Source organism: Enoplosus armatus, chromosome 20, assembly GCF_043641665.1.
Source record: "Enoplosus armatus isolate fEnoArm2 chromosome 20, fEnoArm2.hap1, whole genome shotgun sequence".
Classification (NCBI taxonomy): Eukaryota; Metazoa; Chordata; class Actinopteri; order Centrarchiformes; family Enoplosidae; genus Enoplosus; species Enoplosus armatus.
The window spans coordinates 824,733-847,298 of NC_092199.1; the positions used below are offsets into that span (position 1 = coordinate 824,733).

The 22,566-nt window shown below is 44.4% G+C and overlaps 1 protein-coding gene across 1 annotated transcript in view; it reads right to left on the reverse strand.

The window, feature by feature from the left end:
* ankfn1a (ankyrin repeat and fibronectin type III domain containing 1a) overlaps positions 1–22,566 on the reverse strand; it is a 64,110-nt gene that overhangs the window by 29,713 nt on the left and 11,831 nt on the right. Inside the window, exons 2-4 of the mRNA XM_070927415.1 lie at positions 19,619–19,656; positions 5,866–5,991; positions 2,113–2,323 (exon numbers count right to left, since the gene is read on the reverse strand). Coding sequence (XP_070783516.1) covers positions 2,113–2,304 — 192 coding nt within the window. The 5' untranslated portion in view covers positions 2,305–2,323; positions 5,866–5,991; positions 19,619–19,656. The remainder of the gene's footprint in view (positions 1–2,112; positions 2,324–5,865; positions 5,992–19,618; positions 19,657–22,566) is intronic.

Here is a 22,566-nt window from a genome sequence, read left to right on the forward strand (position 1 = left end):
CCAGTCCTGTGTGGTACGTCTGCTTTGTCGAAACCCAGCAGAGTCCACTTGGAAGCAGATCCAGACCCGATCTTCAGGCCTGTGTGGCAATAAACGTATGATTTAAGCATGAAATCAAAACACAAACTACAATCAAATCCATCCGCTGATCGTGATCCTTCAAGACAGCGATCTAACCATGGTAACCATGGTAACATGGGTGTAGCATTCTCCCCGATCGATCGGAGGTGTGTTGTGTGTTTTTAATCCCCTTCATGTTTTCAGTTATGGTGTGGACAAATGCAGCTGATAATCAATCATTTCTTGGTGAGCTGAGAAGATCAATAAACATGCATGGCCACATTAACATGTTAGGTAAACCCCCACGCACCCCCATGCCAGTTCCATTTTATGTCCAAGAGATGAACCAGATGAACCTCTCATGGTGCTGCAGCAGCTGGATTATCACAAAGTAGTCTCACGTAGGCAGACCTCCAGACCTCCAGACCTCCACAGTTCAGAGAAAGATGTGGCTCAACACCTCGTCACTCAGAAGATAAAAACGCTCTGGCTTGATTGTTTTTCTTTAAACCAATCACAATTGTCTTGGGCGGCGCTGAGCCCAGGACGCAGCGACGGAGCCCTCGCAAAACAGTAACACGCAGACAGCTGAAGGGAAGGAGAGTTGTGACTGAAATAGTCGGCCTTATATTAACAGCCTACATCCTGTGAGTCAGACCAGACTGTGTGTCACACCTCCTAAAACCACAAAGTCTTTAACACAACAGAGCAGCTGCAGGTGAAGACTGTAGAAACACACGGCCGAGTTCACGTACACTTCAAATAATCCGGTTTCTGCAGTTTCAGAAATATCATGTAAATGAGAAACTCTGAAATAAAATTAAAACGTTTAATATAATAAAACTCCCGTCCAAATCTATCCTATATGTTTTTATACATTCAGAGTGTCTTTTATTTATTTCAAGACGCTTGTCAATCAACCTCTGTCACTTTAATTACTTACATCATATTTCATCACTTTATTTATTAAAATAATTACCATCTAGTCTGTGACAGACTTCGTACTCTGATGGTTCCTCCACTCTCCTCTTCCTCCCACTCTTCCTCTCTCTCTCATACATCCATCCTCACCCTCCTCCTCCCCCGTCTGCCTCTTTCTTTCATGTCTGCTGTTGTGACTGGTCTGTAAATGTCAGCAGGCTGGCAGAGACACACACACACACACAGTATGACCTGTAACACCCGTCACACATGATGAATCTCTGCGACCAAATGTTTCGCAGGGCAGCAGGACGGACGTGATGATGGCAGCAGACAGCGAGAGAGCTGCTGCACAGAGAAACCGAGTGCTCTCAGAGGAAACCGTCCATCGGCAGCTAAGTGTCCTCAAGGAAAGAGCTTAAACGTCTCTTACAACTGCCTGAGGATCTGTTTGTGAGAGATCCACTGAAGACAGACATGAACGGCAGCTCAGAGATCAAATCAAAGATGTGACACCTGAAGACATCACAGCTAACAGAATTAGTGTTTAGACCCTAAACGAGGTCTTTATTGATCCTTCGGTCTCAGACACAAGCAGCCGGACAGGGTTTCCCCTCAACGTCTACAGGAAAACAATCTGAACAGCACGAATCTGATGACTAACACACGTGTTACCAGACAACAGTTGGTGAGCGGTCTACATACGTGTTTATTATGTTACATACTGCAGCTGCTTCACAATAAAAGCCTTAAAACAGGAGCTGCAGGAGGTGTTCAGTTATTTATTGAGTTATTGGATGTGAAAATCACAGATTAAAAACATTTATTTTTTAATTGTGATCTTTTATGAAGTCAATATGGCCTCAGGGAAATTATGAGTTTCTGATATTTTAAAGACCAAATTATTAACTGATAAATCATCAGATTCCTGGAACATTTAAATAATGGATACTCTGTCTCCCTCTCAGCTGATCTGATTCTGTAATCTGACGACGTTTGGGTCATAATCTTATTGTTGACCTTCGTCTATCCTGTTTCTTTCCAAACTTTTTGACCTTCTGATGGCTCGTGTTTCTTGACCCAAAAGCTTAAAGTCAACAACACAAATGAAATCTTCGTCCTCTTCGTCACCAGCAGACTCACCGAGGCTTTGCGGAGGCGGTCCGTCTTGCCGAAGAAGTAGGCATCCTCGAAGGAGGAGGTGCTTCCTCGTAGCTTCTCCGACAGGTTCCTGTAGAGGCGCTTGGCAGCGCTGGGGGAGGCCGGCCCACCGGGGCACTTCCTGGTCTGGGACAACTGCAGGTTCTGCATCTGCTGGGTCATCACAGCTGGGAGGTGTCTGCTGGAATGGAGAGGTGGAGAGAGAGAGTTACTTTCTCCTGAATTATTAGATAAAAAGATGCGCACTGACTTTGACTGACTGTAATGTGCAGATCTCCATGAGTGAGAAGAAAGAAGGAGTAAAGAAAAGAGAGGGAAGGTAGAAGAGGAGACACACTTCATCTTAGGAAACCATCAGAGAACTTGTTTTAGCTTCTCTTAAGGATAACTAGTTATTATTTCATACAGTTTCAAATGTTCATCTTCTGAACTGGTGATGGAGAGACACGAGAAACTTGGGGTTCGGCGTCTTGCTCAAGGACACTTCCACATGTGGATCGAACTGCCAACCCTACAGAGAGCGGACAACCCGTTGTGAGAACGCAGTGAAATATCCAAAACTCTGGGAATTAAACTCCTTTACTCAAACCTACGAGGCTGCTCACAGACTTCCGACGGTGCTCCGTCCTGCATTTTCTATGTCTTTAAGACAACAGCTTGTCCTGTGAAGACGTGAAGATCTTTCAGCGCTGCAGGAAACACACCTGCAGTGTCTCATCATTAGCAGGCGTCAGATGTAAATTGCTGCTTCACCTGATTGTTCTGCACTCAGCAGGACTTCACAGTCAACACACTGCTGCTGATTGGCTCAGCCACTCTGCAGTGTTAATGATACCTCACAGTCGATGGCTCTGTACTGAATCTGAATCCAATAAATCTGCAGTGATGATGATTATTTAGCACAGCTGACAACAGCCCACGGGTGTGTGTCTCAGCTGTAAAAGGGTTAAGTCACGTATTTCTGCGCACCAATCAGGATTCAGTAACATCTGAATCATGTGATTAAACTGCACCCACACAGTCCGGATGAAGCAGATCAACTTTTTAAATCTCTCAATAAACAACAACTGTTTTTATTTACTGTGATCGCTGCTTATTTCTTCTTGAACATTGAATAATTTAATGCAGAGAAATGTTTATAGCACAAGTTCTCAGGGGCTTTAGACACAACAGCTTGGCCTGTAAAGACGTAAGGATGTTTGGTGATAACATGCGGAGGAAGCTGCTACTACAGCTGCCTGTGATATCCCCTGAAAGCGAGCAAAAAAGCTCAATAACTGTGTTTTTAAACACACCTTCAAATCAGACCACATAAGTGGTAAAACTGCACTGCAGCATGACGGCAGGTAGTAAACGATGGTGATCTGCTTCCTGGCCTCTGCGCTGCTCGTCATGGTGAAATAAAGCTGCTCCTGCAGACGTCGGTGAAACATGAACATCAGCTGCAGTCAAACAGACTGAAATATCAGTTTACAGCTGCTGAACTAATGTTCACAGGTTTAAAGCTGTTAACTGACGCCCACTTTGAGGCTGAGAGGCAACACACCAATAACACCTCACCGGCAGCCGCGTGTGTAGAAAATCTTCAACAACTGCGCAAATTAAACATAATTGAGTTCAACCTACAAATTGATCCAAATATCAATCCCTCAACACACACCCCCCTCCATATCCATGTTTACTGATGAGAGGGAACACGAGGCTTGAAATCATTAAAAAGGAACAAATTGCTTTTATAATTGTGCTGTTCAATTCACTGTTCAGTCAGCAGACATCAGGGTGTGTGTGTGTGTGTGTGTGTTCAGTGAAAACACAGTATTCCCTAAAATATTCATATAGTTCTTAAAGGAGAACAACAACACATTCATTAGACGGTTATTAAATATTCAGGGACTCTCCGTTCAAACCACCTTAATGTTAAAACCTCATCTATCAGTGAATCAACAGCTCTCAGGGCTCAGAGACACTCGTGATCACTAACCCAGTAATAACCCATTAATAACCTATTAATAACCCTGTGAACCTTCAGCATGAACATCTTGTTTGCTGATAAAAAAAAAAAAGATCTTTGCTGTTGCAAACTGGTACTTTATGGACATCATCATCTTCACTGCAGCTCAGCAGCCAACTGTGGAAACACAAAGAGGTGGGACAGCACACTCAGTCCTCCTCTCTCACAGTGTAGTCGTGTTGGGTAGAGGTCACTCTCATTACAGTCATTATAACGGTTTCAGCAAAGAGAGAGAAGGGAGACGACCTGCACATACAGCAAAGCTGCTGCCACGAGAGACAAAGACACCTGGACTCTTCATTCACAAAGAAGTGTGTGTGTGTGTGGTTCAGTACAGTTTGTACTTGATGGAGCAATACAAACACAATAAACAGTAATGAGACATTCAGTGTCCAACACATCAAGCCTGTGTGGTTTGTGACTGCAGGACCCCCCCTCAGGCCAATCACTGTCTGATACAAGTGAAGACCAAATACACTCGTCAAGGATCGGGATCAGAGACCTCGTCAGGGTAGAGCTGCTCAGCCTGAGACACACAAACTCACAGCAGTCTGTGTCACAAACTGGAGGACTGGAGTCTGAAAGACGTGGCCGTTCACCAGCAGGGAGGCTCTAATGAAAAACACTATCCAGGTGCATTATGGGAAATGTAGGATCCACTGCTCCTGGAGTTTGACCACTAGAGACGGACAGTCAGATTTGGATCACTGGTGGTTTTTATTGAAACATCTCAACAGCTATCGTATGGATTGTGATTACACACCAGTCATCGTTGACAACACAAAATGCTGGCCTGTGATTGGCTGTCAGGTATTTGCTTCATATCACCTCTGACGTAGCTCGGGTCAACAGTTTATCCACTGTTCTAAATCAGAGCTCAGGGCATATTAAACTGCAGGTAACCATGGCAACAGCACTGATGCTTCAGGCTCTGTTAGCAGTAAACTGACTTTAAAGAAACGGACTGGACACTCAGACTCCTGACTAAACTCCTCTGGTTCCTGAAGTATTCAATAAATGTTCATTTTCAGACTCCGCTCTGTCTTCAGTGTCCCTCGCAGGACTCTGTAGGTTTATGTTCTGAACACCACTTTGAATGACTTTTTACTGTCATTTGAGAGATGGCTCTAAACACTACAATACCCACGAGCCTCAGTCGCTGTTGCCATGGCGAAGAGGCCAGTCAGAGATGTGAATCAGAGCTGCAGCTTCATTGAAGAATATGGGAACAACACAGCATGCCATAGCTGCTGAATTCATCCAAAGTAAACCAATTTAAACTGGTTTATCAGGGGTCTACAAAGCCCAGATTGGCTGTTTGTTAGTGAAATGCACCCTGGGAGTCGTAGTGGACTTCTATCCTTCAGTTTTTATTTCCAAGGAGTTGTTTTTCCTTTTTATTAGATATGTATTTTCTAACACAGTGGTTCATCTTTGTACTGATGATTAAACCAGAACAGTTTCATGTCCACCCAGGACTTGAAGAGTCCTCTAACATGGTCTGTGAGGGACCCTGGATCCCCGAAATAATTGTATCTGGGATTTTGTTCATTGTAATGTAGTTTAAATGTTGGGTTTTTTTGCACTTAAAGCTGAAATCAGAGATTTTCTGCACGCTATCATCCATTATTTACACATATCAGGACACGGTGTTGTGTAACAATGCAATCAGGCAGGTGTGTGTGTGTGTGTGTGTGTGTGTGTGTCCTCACCTGTCCAGGCTGAGTGAGGATCGGGGGATTCCCGTGTAAAACAGGGGCTTCAGGTCTTTGATCAGAGCATCTCCTGCTGGCCTCTGGATCCACCTCTGAGCCAACCGAGAGATCTTACTGTCCGACCTGACACACACACACGCACACGCGCACGCACACACACACACACAGAAGAAGAAAGGGGTGCATGAGAACCAGAGTACAATAAATCCACAGTTGTCATCCACACAGAAGCAAAAAAGAGAAAGAGTCCTCGACAGGTGTTTCCAGGTGAAATCACAGCAGAATGAGAGGAAACAGATCCGAGAGAACAAGAAGAGGACGTTCAGAAAGTTCTCTCACCTTCCATCTAGCTTTCTCTCTGTGTTCAGAGTCCAAAAATCCAACGTTCACTATAAAAAACGCAGCCTGAAATCAGAATTTCTTCTTCGGCATTTCTTGAGATCAGCCTCCTCCACGTTCCGTCGTGTCAAACTGTCCTCAGAGACGCTTCAAACACTTCACCGGTGTCACATCATCAGATGCTCTCACAGCAGCGAACATTTTAAATTTTCATAGAACGTCTTCTGCAAGCAGAAATGTCTTTTCCCTTTCCCAGAAGAACAACAGGGACTGAAAGACTGCAATCTGACGTCCCGCTGGACTGCAGCAAAATTCAACAAAAAAGAGACGAGAACGTGGCTTCCAACAGTCCGGCTTGGCTTAAACCGGATCCCGGTGCACCTGAACTGGCCAACAATCCAGCACCACAACCCAAATAAGGAACTATTCAGCCTTACAAAGACCAGACCCGATGAGACACCTGTCAGATCAAAACTGAGGCGCAAAAGTTGCTTCAAAGCTGTCGAAGTACAACGAGAAAACTTTTAAATTCTGTCACTATCTCCGCAGATTGTACTCATGTCTTAAAGTGAAGATGGTGGCGTCAATAATACTCACTAGAAAGACTGGAGGACAGAGACTCTGAGGCTCCTCCGGGGGAAGTACAACAGGCTGTTCAGCAGCAGATCTATCCCAGCATCTGAGTCTCCTCCGCTGGGTTAAATCTCTCTGTCTGATGCCGCCTGGCTGCCTCTGGCTCTCTGGAGCTCTTGATCATCTCCAGAGGGGGAGCAGAGACTCCGGCAGCCCCCAGATGTGATGCTCGGCCCTGGGTGTGTGTGTGTGTGTGTGTGAGTGGGAGTGTCTGTTCGTTACTGTGGAGCTCCGGCGCTGGCCGACTGTACTGAACACCTGCTCGCCAGCGAACGCATCGCATCGCAGCGCATCGGCACGCACACACACACACACACACACACACACACGACAGAGAGAGAGAGACAGAGAGAGAGAGAGAGACACACAGGGAAGTAGAGCTGATAGCGAGGCTTGATGTGTGTGTGCACATATGTGGGGGGTAGTTGGTGTGCCCAGTGATATGAGAGGCGCACACACACACACACACAGAACAGCGACTATGTAAACCCTGATGGAGGAGGGGCAGCAGCTTCAGGCTTTGAAAAGGCTGAGAACAAAAAGGAGAGCGAGGGGAGGTGACAGACGAAGAACAGGAGATTAAATCTGCTGATGCTCCAGAGGAAACAGAAAGAAAAGTAAAAAGAGTAAAATCGAATAAACCTGAGGATATTACAGTCATTATCTGCAGCTGTTTGGGTGAATAATTCTCCCTGTAGACGCTGACAGGTTGTTGTACAAACACCAGGAAGTGTTTGAGTCACGGCTTCTTGCTATCGAGCTGAAATCACAATCAACAACGATCATCTCTGATGAACTGTTTGGTCTAAAAAGGAGTTTCCTGGAGCCCGAGGTGGCAGGACTGTTGTATTAGACTGCATCAGGTTTAGCTAGGTGTACCTAATCAACTGGCACCTGAGTGTATTGATATTATTCATGTTGACTGTCAGATATGTGATGTCACTTCTTATCAAGTAGATAGACTTTCTGTATCCAGCGTGTTTGAACTACAGCTGGCGAACTGTGGGATTTCAGCTACTTTGGCTTCATTGATTAATCGTTTGGTGAGTTTCCTGAAGTGACGTCTTCACATCTTGTTTTGTCCGGCCAACAGTTTAAAACTCAAACATATGCAGTTTGTAACGATGTAACAGAGTAAAGCAGATAATCATCCCTTTGGAGAAGCTTCAACCAGAGAATGTTTGTTCTTAATCAATTATCAAAATAAAGCAGCTGAGTAATCATCTGGACATCGATCAGTCATTCATCCGGTGAAAGTATCAAACAGTCCCTGGTTGCAGCTGCTCTTCTCTTCAGCTCTTCACTGTAAATAAAACACCTTTGGGTTTTTGTCTTCACACTCTTCTTCATTCACCTGCAATCACACGACTGCAGCTGGGCGAGCCTCTCCAGATGTGAAACATCTGTGACTCCAGAGTGGCCTCTTATCAACGATGGCAGCTGATTACAGCTGTTGTTCCCACAGAGCTGCTCTCTTTGTCCAGTCAGTCTTAACCTTATTGTTTCTTTATCTGCTTCTGACTGAGTGACTGCTTGAAGGGCACTACAGGAAACAGGTCTACCAAGCATTGAGATGTCTGCTGGTTAAACTGTGGCATCAGTCTTCTTGTTCCATCTTTGGGAGGATGTGCAGCCTACATTTCAAAATAAAGACAAGGTAGTGAAGCTGATTTAACTCTGTATCACTCCCTTTATTTACAAGCTTCTGTCAGAGTCATGTCATATCTTGGTTTGTTCACGATGAACTGAAATACAATGAAATACAATAAACTTACATGTCAGTGGTCCTCCACACATTAAAGTGTAGTTTTTGCCCGTATGTCCACAGGTTTTTATCACCCAGTAAATATCTGTATAAGACGGATGGAGAGTGTCAGTGTTTCATGTTGATGAGATGTTCTGAGTCTCTGTTCTGAGAGTGGAAACACTCCTGTCACTCCCGGTTTCGGTACTGCAGTTCCCATCATGCATTGGGTGAAGCAAGCAGGAAGTATGTTGCCACGGAGCAGGTGGGCTAGGTGCGGGCCCTGTATTCATTAACATTTTGTTTAATCAGCACCATGAGAAGTCATGATGCGTTAGCTACTGCAGTCCCTGTTTGCTCCGTAACCATGGACACAGTCAACTATCAGCTGGATTAGTGTTAATACTGAAGACAACATGTAAACATGATGATTATGAGGCGAGACATTAGAGCGCCTTTAGCTTCAGTCATGTGACATGTGTCAGAGTGAAACAGAATATATGTTTAAGATTTAAACCAAAACCTTTTGGTCCAAATGACAAAAATCCAGAAACTGTTCAAGAAATCACATCAGTGTCTGAAACAGGAAAAAGTTAGGTTACCGTGGCCTAAAAGCATCACATATTTGATTCAGCTGTTGGTTTAAAATCAATCAAGTCCCCCTCAAGTGCAGCAGGGGGGTTTGTGGAAAGAAACGATTTGAAATAATTTAACTAAACATTTCTACAATGAGGTTTGTTACCATTTAGACTAAAAGAAAATAAATGAAGATGGGCACATATTCACTCAGAACTATTTAAACTATTTAAAGCACATTTATTTGTTCTGTGTTCCCATTTCAGTTTTTCTTTGAATTTCTTTCCATCTGTTAGGCAGCGGGTCAAAATACCCATGAGCCTCGGCCGCCGTTGCTATGGAGAGGAAGGTGTGAGTCAAAGCTGTAGTGAATTCAAAACGCTTCGTTGATGATTCTGTTGACAAATCACGCTGCTACGGATGCTGACTTCATCCAAAACTGAATGCAAAAGTGAATTCATTTAAAGGGTAATTCCAGTATTTTTAAAACTGGGCCCTATTTTCTTTTTACAGATGTTGGGGTCTAAATGACTGACGGTAACGAGTGAAATGCTTTTCGTTTAACCAGAAACAGAAGTCTCACTCAAGGAGAGTTCTCACTCTGAAATCTTGCGAGAGGTGAGTTGTTGCAGGAAGACGACGGTGGAAACGGATATTGTCCGGATATGCCAGATGGCCAGTACACCACTGTGTGCACGCAACACAAGCTTGATCTTGACTACAGGCAACCGCCAGCTTGCCGGCCCAGGACTATCTCCTTCTGAACGGTCGTGCACGTGCATCTGCATTCGTAGAGGTCGGGTGAACAGCCAATAGGAATGCCCTCTCTCTGAAACGACCTGTGATTGGCCGAAGTCCCCTGTCACAGGTGAGATTTTCTGATGCCTGGAAACAGCCATGAGGAGGTGCAGAAGTCTAGTTTCCTCTCAGACCACTTGAATTACAATATACTAAAAGATTATTATGGATTTTCTGCCCAATGAAGCCAAAATAAAACTGCCTCCCCCAGCTTTAAGGAAGTAAACCTCACTTCGTTCATCGCAGAAGGCTGTCTCCTTTTTAAAGACTTTAGTCCAAAATGTTTGTGTTCTATAGTGTCCAAGTGACCCAGTGCCAATGGTAATGCTACTGGGTCAAATGGTGTGGAGCAGTTCATTATCCTGACAGTTTGTGGGTAATAACTGTTATTAACACTTGAACCGTTGACGGTAAGCAAAGGAGCTGCTGCACCGTCGCTCTCCACCAGCTTTATGTTTAAAAAATCGAGCAGTTTATCCACCAAAACCACAAGCAGTAGGCAATATGGATCAGAGCAGCCTGCAAAGCACACTGCAAGGTATCAAATGTGCCTGTGAACAGTCAGCTGATCTGAAACTACACTTCTGATCTCTGCACTTCAAATACTCAAGGCCATGTAAATCATGGGGTGGAATTAAATGTGTTTATATTCCTGTTTCATGTTTAAAAGGCTCAGTCATTCCTTCAAACAGCTGCTCGCTGTAGTTTTTATCAAACTAACAGGAGGAAATAGTGCGTTTGTTGGGGACTATTTTCAGCGGCGGATGAATCCACATGTGGTGCTCTAGTGAGTATTTGTGGCAGCAGGACGGTGTGTGTGTGTGTGTGGGACTGAGTCAAGATAAACTACAGTGTGTGTGTGTTCATGGTGATGAAGGAACATGTGACCCAGTGACACAGCGAGGCTCACTGATGGGTTTGAAGAAGAAGAAGAAGAAGAAGATGATATATCAGGTTGTGATACACACACACGGTACTACTCCTGCTGAGTTAAACTTGACATGTTCAACCTGGAACATTTCTGGATAATCTGCATGAAGCCACAGCTGTGTCAGGAGTCACAGCCGCCCCCCAAAGGAAAGACCGCCCAGCATGAACGAATGCCAACAAATAACCCTATTGTGACATCACAGACAACTCCAAACAATTAACGTGGCAGCATCCCGCCGGCATCTGCCGAGGAGGCTGCTGCTGCTCATTGGCTCAGAGCTGCCTCAGGATCGCACTGTTTCCATGGTTGCCATTGAAGACCAACAGGTGAGGAGGAGAGGCGGGGGCAGGGACAGAGAGAGACATACTCTTACAGTTTCAATATCAATATGCAGGCATTTCAGTCCCTTGTTTGAATATTTGTACTGTTTCTACGAACGGCAGAGGAAACTGCTCAGTTCAGTCGTCACCGCTCAATGTCTGAACAGGAAATTGTTCATGTGCGTGAACATGCCGCAAGGCTGCTTTCAGACCTGCGTCTCATTGTGTTAAGGTTTTGGCAACTGTACATGTAGACAGATTTAGACATCGACAGTAGGGAGGACCAGTAACACTGGACTGAAAAAGGCAGCAGGTCAAATTCACAGAGAGCAGTATTAAATGCAGACAGAGCGCTGCAGTAAATTAAATGTACTGTTAATCTTTTGTACTAAAGAGCCAACCAACACTGTGCACGGGAAAATAAACGGGACTTTACTTCCAGAACCACAGCCGCCTGAAATAGCTCCTAGATATTACAATTTACATTTATGCTAAGCTAACCAGCTGCTGGCTGTAGACATGAGAACTTCTGACTCCCAGCAACAGAGGGGAGGTTTCCTGTAATTATTATTCCTGTAATCTGCAACCCCTGCCCCTTATAAAGATATTTCTGACTATAACATCAAAACTTTAAACTTCTTTAAAACGAGAGAAGAAAACAGAAGATTTCAACCTATTTCTTGTTCAAATCAAATGTTCTAGAAAAGAGAAAAACTGGGACAGGCTGCTGCACCAGAATCATAAAAGATTAACCTTAATTTTAGAAAATAGTTGGAAACAACATTCTTACAGCACTGCAGATTAGTTCTTAAATGACTCAATTACACAATAAAATAATGTAGTGAAGTCTAAAGTAGAGTTTAACGTGAATACAAGTAACTTAAACTACTTTCCACCACTACTTTACTCCCAACAACACGCAGCACAATATCTTTTTTGTGCACCCGTCGTGCTGAGATGTGCTGGACGGACCTGTCGGCCGGCTGCTTGTCGTTTGTTTCTGAAGTTGTTGCAGTGATGTTCCAGTGTGCAGGATGTTCTTCACTGACAAACAGGCAGTTTGGAAGCAGTTTTTGGTGCCATGAAACTGAAGGAGGTCTGGTGTCATTCAGCAGTGAGACGTGACTAACTCCTGACTGCGTGTCTGTCTGTCCTTCTGTGTCCTGACCAGACGGAGCAGAACTGTGGATGTTGTTGGGTCTGAAGTTCATACTGTTGTTGTGACAAAGACGTGCTGAAATCAGAGGGTTTCTCCAGTTGAACAGTAAGCGTTCACCTGCTGGATGTCATGATGACACTGATTACTGTGTAGACCCGGACTGTCTGACCTCTGTTCCTCTGCTGTGCTGTCTTCAAAGCTCACTTTACAGCTTCATTCAAACTCACACTCAGCTTCTTCAAAGAGAACTACAGTGACTGTGTTAGAGTCTTCATAGTGACTCTCAGCTCCTGGTCTATCTGTCCTGGTTCGCTCTCGGCTCCTGGTCTATCCGTCCTGGTTCACAGACAGCAGACAGACTCAGTTAGAGACCAGCTGCTGAACATAGTGCAGCATTCAGCAGCTAAAGAGCCAGATGTTTCCCTCTAACAGAGAGAGAAGATTGGACTTCATTCACCAGGTGACACAAACTCGACTCCACATGAAGGACCAGGCTGCTCTGAAGCTGCTGGAGGTGGAAATAAGCAGCTGGTTGATTACAAGTTCGACACATCAACTTAAAGGAGACGACGTGTTAATGTTGTGTTCATTACATACATATATATATATAATATATTATATGTTAGGTCCAAATACACTTTCTGCATTCACAAGGGTCCACGTGATGTAAACGTTGTCTTCTGTCCATGAGCCGTGCAACATGAAGCGTCTGAGAGCCGTGTTCACTGTTTACAGATCATCACAGTTGGCAGCTCTCTGCAGCAGAGGACAGACACACCCGGGACGCCGCTTTGATTTGTAAAATAAGTCACGATCAGTGCCCATAAACGAGTGGCTGTGAGTGAAATGTTTCTGTTCCCTACGTACACCTTCTGTTTGTTGGAGTTATTGTTGCCTCTGCACTCTTCAACATGTAAAGTCACGACTCTGCAGTGCAGCACCAGTAGACATAACTTTAATGGGCTGTACAGTTTGTGTGTGTGCATCATGAGAGTTTATGAGTGTGTGGGAGTTTTCCCAGCAGCACCTCGCGGGAGCTCGTGACAGCGAGGAAATGACTCGTATCCATCAAAGAAATGTCGCATTAGCGCCTCCCTGGGTTTCACACAGCGACTGTTATCCTGCGCCGACAGAATCCCTCGACTTTGCAGCTGAGCACCGCTGCAGCTCACAGCCCGCCTCAGCTGACAGCCCAACAGGTCGCTGCAACACCACGGCTTAGACTCCACCATGATCCAGCACTATGGACAGAGTCCAGACATCAGACCTCACAGCAGAGCTACTGTGGGTGCCGGCACTGCTCCGAGTTTCGACTTTAAGCGTGCTGTCGCTGATGTTTGTCTGTCCTCCCAAGAAGACAGCATCAGTCGCTTCAGCAAGTGCCCCAAAACAGCTTCTGTTTCCTTCTAGTGCTCGTAGTGATTATGGCGGGAGCAGAGGATGAAGTCAGGTGACGTTGTTATAGAGCCACAAAGTGCAGGTAGGAACGGAACAACAAAACAGCAGACTAGGCAAAGTAGTCCAGACGTCCCTCTCCCCATCAATGTTTTCCAGCTCCTCCTGGGGGATCCCTGTGTTCTGGGTGTACCACAGGGTTTCCCACCAGTTGGACGTGCCCAGAAAACCTCCAAGGGAAAGCACCAGGAAGATCCCGATCGGGTGCCCAAACCAGATCAGAGCCTGCTTTTATGCGTCTTTCTGGAGGGTTATTACAAACACAACTACTGGGGATGGATCTCACGGCTCTGGGTCTATTTAGTTGTGACCACATGTAAACAATGACACTTTGCCTAGATATTTCCTCCAGAAGCTCCAGAAGAAAGTCAACAGAAAGCATCAGATTTTGGTGCAAGTCAGTAAGAATCAAAAAGTGAGGGCTTCTTTAAAGGGATGAATCCATCTGAGAACAGATCATTCTTCTCTGAACCGATGTTCCGTTTTTAATAATAAGAGATGCTATAATTAATTCTTAAGAACTTCATATTTTACTGAATATAAATCCACTCTCTGTGACGTGTTTATGGACACTGTTGTTTCCAAATGTAAAGAAGAAGCTTTCAGATGGACAAAATGGGAAAAAGTCTTTTCAGTCATCACGTTACCCTCTTTTTGACATGAATTCATTATTTTGAGGCTCTGTGAGAACAGGCACGTTTCTGTTTTCAGGTTTTACTTATTGGTGGAGATAAAAGTTGATAAATGAATCAGAATGAGGATATATATATATATGTATATACATAGAGGAAGTGAATCAATCAGGGCTGCAACCAACGACTAATCTGGAGTGATCGATTCAATCAAATATATAGAAAATATATTCCACCAACAGAGGAAAGCAAAGTGACTTAAATGATGAATCGATTTTCAAAACAGTTGACCCATCGAATAACTGATTCATGAAGATGAAGATGAACAGATAAATCAAGCTTCAGTTAGAGCTGCAACAGAGAGAGGAAGAAGAGAGGGGGGAGACGGAGAGACAGACAGACAGACAGAGAGACAAGACAGAGAGAGAGACAACACAGAGAGAGAGAGAGAGAGAGAGAGAGACAGAGTGAGACAGACAGACAGAGAGAGAGACAAGACACAGAGAGAGACACAGATAGACTGAGAGACAGACAGACAGACAGACAGACAGACAGACAGGGAGAGACACAGAGAGAGAGAGAGAGAGAGAGAGAGAGAGAGAGAGTGAGACAGACAGACAGAGAGAGAGACAAGACACAGAGAGAGACACAGATAGACTGAGAGACAGACAGAGAGACAGACAGACAGAGAGAGACACAGACAGAGAGAGACAGAGAGAGAGACAGATACAGAGAGAGACAGAGAGAGAGACAGATAGAGAGAGAGACAGCTGATGAGTCGTGACTGATGCTACTCAGGGTAGTTATTGTTTCAGTGTTTTATTGTTTCAGCTGTGTGTGTGTGTGTGTGTGTGTGTGTGTGTGTGTGTGTGTGTGTGTGTGTGTGTGTGTGTGTGTGTGTGTGTGTGTGTGTGAGTGTGTGTGTGTGTGTGTGTGTACAACGTGAATTCAGATTGAGCAGGAAACAAACAGCCTCCTGCGCGTTGATCTGATGGTCAGTTACAGACTCACCAACCTGTCGGCCACGTTCATCTGCTGCCGCATGGATCAACAGTTTCTGTCTGCCATCACCGTCCACTCGTATATTTAAATCAATCAATCCATCTCATCTTCCATTACATGTGACAGATCACACTGCTGCTCTTTAGGGACATTCAGAGACACAGATATGTCATCACCGCCACATCTCCTGAACCAGGAAGTCGTGATTCTTTGACTGAAGAGGAAACATGACAACATGTGTTCAACACGTGTTCATCCAGCACCAAACTGTTTAACTAAAGTCTGCACGCCGTTCAGGCGCTTGGTTCGACGTCATCGCTGCCGTTTCCGGCTGCCAGTGTGGTTGAGGACCGATTTAAAGGCCCCTGCTCATTGCTAACCCACATGAGCATGTGAAACCAGGAGGGACAGAGTGTCTCAGACCTGCCTGAGGAAATCAGACCTCTGGAGTCTGTAAAATGTTTTAAATCTTCAGAGTTGTCTTTTATATCCGCCTTATACCCTTTTATTTAGCTATATGTGTTTTTTCTGAGTATCTAGTATCATGAACTGCAGTATTCAACATTTGAGACTGAAGAAGGATCCGTGTTGAACAGAAACCTTCTGGTGTCACAGTAGCTGAGGACAGAGTCGTCCTCAGAGGAAACAGAGCTGCAGTTCCTCCACCGCTCATCAGCTCCACTGAACCTGCCTTTATTTCCTCCTTTTAATCGCCATGGCAACGTGTAGCCGGAGGCCATTATTCTTAATGGCTACCTGGGGCCCCTCAGTGTGTGTGTGTGTGTGTGTCATATAACAGTTGCGGCAAAGTGAAACCCTGGTATACACACTGGAACAATTCCACTTCAATAAATCCCACAAAGTATAGTCTAATATGCTGATGAGGCTGTGTGTGTGTTGTACTCCCAGGGGAATACATATTGTTCTGAGCGTGCTCAGTGGAGCTGCAGATATGTGGACTTATCGAGCAGGAATAAAGACGTGGATGTTGCCGCCTGTAAATAATCATCTGAACAGATCATTCAGTCCCAACACGCTGGCTTTATTCCACATCTACTGTCATGGAAGACTACATCACTAGACGAAGCAGAGTCTGCTGTGTGTGACAACATGGCTGAGCTGTTAACTGAAGGCTGCTCAGACCTCCTTATTCACTCAGAGCACTGTCAGCACAGTGGGGGGTCTGCAGACAGATGCAGGGTCTGAGGTGCTGACAGTGAAGTGAATGTGACCCTATGTCCATTTGTGTTGTCTCTTTAAAATGATTCTCACTGTTGTGTCTTTCTTTTGTTGTAAAATGTATTTTAATTTGTTCTTCTGTCTTTCATTTTAGAGTTAAAAGCTGTAAAATCAAACTATATTCTAAATAAATGTTGTTAAGAGAAGATTGTCTGTCTTAATAGAAATGGTTTGAGATTCCATCTGTAAATCAAGTCCCAGGTCAAGTGTTCCAGTGGACTTCAAACAGTGAAGATATGTCTGTGGGTGTTCAGGGGTTTGGTCACATGATGACATGAAACAGAGTCTTTATTTAGTTGTGTGCTTCTGACTCCTGCTGTTCGTCATCTATAGGTTTCAAAAGTAGTCACGACTGATGCACTCTGATCAATACACCTCACCTCGAGTGATGAAGCACACTGGTGTTCATGGTTTCTGCCCAGTTACACGACAGTAGAACAGCCGACATGTGTTCAGTTCCTTTAAGCAGCGCCCTCTACTGGATACTTTCAATCACTTCCCGTTACATGTTGGGACGACCTCAAATTACCCAAAACTGACCAATGATCATCATTGAACTGTGAGCATCATGGTGTGGTACTGGTGTGTTCATCAATTAACCAGTTAGCTGACCGACCTCAATATTAATAATCTGATCAGCAGAAGCAGAGGTGTGTTTTTTTTAGAGCACTGAACAGCCAGGTATTGATTCTTGTGTTCATCTCCACACACACATTTTCTTCCTCCCACATGTCTCTGTCTGTCTGTCTGTCTGTCTGTCTGTCTGTCTGTCTGTCTGTCTGTCTGTCTGTCTGTGTCTGTCTGTCTGAATGAAAAGGCAGTCTGTGGAGCTCAGCAGGGTGAAGTGAACAGACCAAACACTGAGCGCGCTCAGAACACTGTTTTACACAGCTGATAAGACACACAGGTCAGAAGTCTCACACACACACACACACACACACACACACACACACACACACACACACACACACACACACACACACACACACACACACACACACACACACACACACACACACTACACTTCACAGATCCTACTGCTTACTGTGGGTGTGCTGTTGTTCATCCATCTTTGTGAGGACATTTTTGAAGCCTGATAATCAGACCATCAGCAGGTATCATTATCAGCCGACACAGCAGCTCATGTCCAACAAACACATGTCAGTCTAAGAGGTGTTACGTCTTTAAGTTGATTTACAACATCTATTTTTCTGGCTCTGGCACAGGGAGATGATGTCAGCATTCTTAATCCCAGCCACAAAGCTCTGATCGGCTCGGTTGTGTTTCCAATTGGACGAAAGGGCAAAACATTAAAACAGAAAGACAGACTTTGGAGGAAACATAAGGTAAGCCAGACCAGGCAGGAGACGGACGTGAACTCAGGTCACGTTATGCAATCAGCGAGAACGAGATGTGAAACTTTCTAAAAGAGTCTTTTTTGAAGGAGAAGTGAGTTTGGAGGGTTCAGAGGAGGAGGCGGTGAGACTGTGCCTCAGTCTGAAATCATTAAGGATATAAAAATACTGATAATACTGAAATAGCTTTTTATTGATGGATAAAATACCCTTTTATCTTCTTTTTTTAATCATCCACAGAGCTCCATAGAGCTCGTGGCCATGAAAATCCATTAGTGCTGTCTGGATACATAACAGCATTCAATAAGTGAAACCCGTCTGCGACCCGAGGAGAACATGAACCAGGACTTATGCAACAGAGAGAGGAGCAGGCCGAAGACACGTATTTCATGAGTTCATGACGTGATGTGGAAATCTGACATCATGTTTCACTTCATCTGTCAGCCTGCCAGTGGAGTTAACCCCTTCAGTCCCAGGCCTAATGTTATCTTGTCCCCCTCAAAGTCTCTATTAGTTTCAAATATGGACATTTTGCCCTTCTGGGAACAACTATGAGCTCACAGCAGCCTCATAACTGATAAACAACACAGGAGAGAATTCATCAAGTAAAAAGATTTAAACAAGCACCAACCTGAGATGAGAAAATGATTGTACTTCTCACTTGATTTATTACCTCTGTACATTTTCCTCATGAGTTTATGGTCTCAGGCGCTAGTTTCAAGTCTTCTTCAATACAGCACGACGTTCATTTAGTAAATCATGGTCCCATTTAGAGTAAAATAGACACTAAAGCAGGGTGTGCTTTAGGGCGGGGCTACCTTCGCCGTGGTAGCGACCTGTCAATCAGGATGGTGACGTTCGGTTGCACTAAAAGACACGCTAGGAGTCGGCTGTTCATGTTTTCAGGTAAGTACATTTACAAGCTAACTTTGTTAGCTAGCAGCTACTTGACCTCGTCCAGGTCAGACCTCTATTCATTCTCCATTTCACTCATCTCATCGAGTTCCCACTGCAAACAAACCACTCCAGAACTGGTTTGTGACTGGACCCAGACCACTTCCCCTTGAGGGTACCAGAGTACGCCTGCCGTATTCAGATCTGCCCAAACAAATCATACCGAGGGGGAAGATGAACCAGAGTCTGATTCACCTGGACTACTCACTGCAGCCTTAGTTTCTGCTTCCTTTCTCTGAGTCAGAACAAACACTGTGAGCTGCAGTTACCTTCTTCAGCTAAAGATATTCCTTCTATTTGATCTCATTGAGAGAAAATGAAAAACAAAAAGACATAATCTGGTTTCTCAGATCATTCAAAAGTCCAGGAGTTCCTGTTTTATCAAATCACGACTTACTGCTCACAGCTCTGGGAAATATTCCTGGTGAATATTTCAGTGGCAAGAAAATACCGAATGAGTAACAATACAGGGTAACAGGGACATTTCAGTACTGAGGACGACAATGAAAGATGAGCATTAGAGCTTATAGAAGTAGGAAAACTGGAGAGACTATGAATAACTCCATGTTTGAGAAATCCAACTGCTTCCTGCTGCCGATAAAAGGACACTTACTTTTTCCTGGTGTCGTATCTGCCCGTGGTTCCCAGACTCTGTGAGGGAGACACAGAGCAGAAAATGATCAATTTCTATGCAGGATCATGCAGAGCAATACTACAGCTGCTCTACTCCACTCCACACTAATGTCTCTACTGAGGAAAACACATTAACGTCACAGCAAAAACACAGAAACTCAGCTTTCATAGAGGCAGCTACGAGCCGTGTTCTGAAGGCCTCTATTGGCAGGAAATTGACAAATCAAACATCACTGATTCAGGTGCAGCGTTCATTCATTCATTCACCGCTGACACATGATGACACATAACATCACTCTATCATCTACCTGTTCATCAGATTGAAATTAGGACATTTCCTTTATATATATATACACACACGCACATTTATTCATACATCTGTCTTTCACTTGTATGTACATCACAGTTGTGTGATGTTTATTTTTTTATGTCTTCATCCAGCTGTGCTGTCCTTGTTTTTAGAAAGGAGAGGACGAGTGGACTGCAAGCATCACTTAACTAAACTGACCCTAACCTGAGGACTACAGAACAATATGAGGAACATCCTGAAGAAACAAATAATAAACATGTGTGTATAAGATGTAACCATCACACCGACTGACCCCTGCTCCACATGTCCACCCACTCATTTACTGTGAAAATACTAATACAAGTTGCAATAAATAAAAACTACTGCAGTAAAATGCACAGTTCAGTCTGTGTGTGTGTGTGTGTGTGTGTGTGTGTGTGTGTGTGTGTGTGTGTGTGTGTGTGTGTGTGTGTGTGTGTGTGTTTTAGAGGTGCACTGTGGTGTTACAGGCTGCATCTACCTGTATCAGAAATACTTTATTGATCCCCGGGGGGAAATATTACAGTATTGTAGACTGAACTACTGGCAGACTGAAGCCCCCAGTTCCTGTGTTTCAACCTTCAGTGTCATGTGTGAAGGATACTGGGGGGGTTTGGTTTGATTCGATGGAGGAATGTCAGGATTTGAGCAGCGTGGGGGTGAAAATATTCCGTCGCCATGACAACTGAAGACAACGCTGTGAGGGAAAATTGCTATCTGTACACTCGTGCTCACCCTGGCTCTCTGAGGTCTCCTCCCCCCTCTTCACCTCCTGAAGATGCACGAACACTGGAGAGATCCTCCATATTCGTGTCTCTGCTGGTGAACTTCCTCACCCGAGATCGCTGCAGGGCGCGGCCATGTAGTCAGCTCTCATTTCTCTTCCTCTCCCGCCATCTTACATGTTACTTACTGCCCTCCAGTACGACACATATTTTCTGATCCGACGCAGCTATCATGTGTAAAAGTGTGTTAGATAATAGTGTTTTCTGAGCTTCACGACTGTGGTTTAGGTTTAGGGAGGTTCAGGAACAAGCAGCCACTTGGTTAAAGTGTCGTCATGGTTAAAATAAACCAACGTTAACTGTTGGTAGGAAACAGGAAACGAACAGTGATCCAACATCTTGTTGACATCACTTCACTCCAGACTTATAATAAAGTTAAACTACTTCCTTCTGACTTCTCTGTCACTTGAACGTAAACACATGTCATTAATTGTGGACTACTTGACACAAACTGCCATAGTTCTTGAACACTGAAATTAAGACGAATCCTCCAAACTAAATGACAAAATAAGTCAGAATAAGGAAACTAAAGCTACTTGGTTAAGTTTAGGGAATGATATTGGTCATAATTAAAGGAACACTGACTGTTGGTCACCAGTCGACCCATCCACCCACCCACCCCGACCTCTTCTTCTTCTTCTTCTTCTTCTTCTTGTCTGATTGGCACGACAGCAGCATGATGAATTTTAATGGTCAGAACTAATTCGATTCGTTTGTCTGAAACATCAAGCTTCAATCCTCCTCGACAGGAATGAGGTGTTTCCATCAGCACGGCTGTTAATGCAGATCCAGATTTCTATTATTACAGTGATGTGCAGCTTTGACAGCAGGAAATAAAGTGGTTTAGTGACTGCAGACAGAGGAAAGGTTGTTAGTGGGAATGTTCTTCCTTCACAGCCGTTTCTCCTCTGCTCACTTAAATCTTCTTCTTTGCTCGGGTCCGTTCTGTTCTGCTGCTTTTGGATTGTGATGAGAGCAGCAGCGGGGAGTTTTGGCGGTGTCGTTCTCTGGTGAAGACCGATGCTTTGCCCCCCGCTGGCCGCAAGATGAGATTATCGCTCAACCCACAGGGAGAAATCTGTTGACTGCTTTCTGCTGCCAGCGAGCAGCTACACACTCTCAGATACACCACACAGCACGCCTGCAATGTCGAACAAAACCACACCAAATCAGAAACTTATGTGTGTGAGACCAAAACACACAACTCTAAAACATACACACGAGTATAAAGATCATCAATAACAGGAGACACACAGTCGTGACTCTGTCAAAACAGATGTAACAGGCTCTCTACCGCAAAGGAAGAGACTCATGGAGACTCAAGAAGCATCCTGTCTGTTAACAAACAAGCTGATGGCAGAACCAAGAACCCACTCCACTGTTCACTGCAGCAGCTTTACAGACAGACAGTGAAGGTGTACGGTGATGCTAGCTGCTAGCAGCCCCCTGATGCTCATTAGGAATCAGAAAACGTTTCTGTTCTCACACCTTTATGTGGCCAGCTGTAAATGAGATACTAACTGAACCGTAATCAAACTAAACAAACATAGCTGCTGCATCAGGCTGCAAGTATGACCTGAACATGTTAACATTAGCATGCTTCATTAGCATTAGTCACATCTGTAAAAACCTTAAAAACCTTTCACGAAAACATGATGCCTCCGGCCAGACTCTGTCAGAGGCAGAACACACAGTGAGTCCTGCTCTTCTGGTGGTTTAATGTCCATCAACAAACCGTCTTCTGACTAAAACATCGAACACACCAACACCACAAGGACCAAAACACAATCTGATCAATCCTAAAACACAATCTGA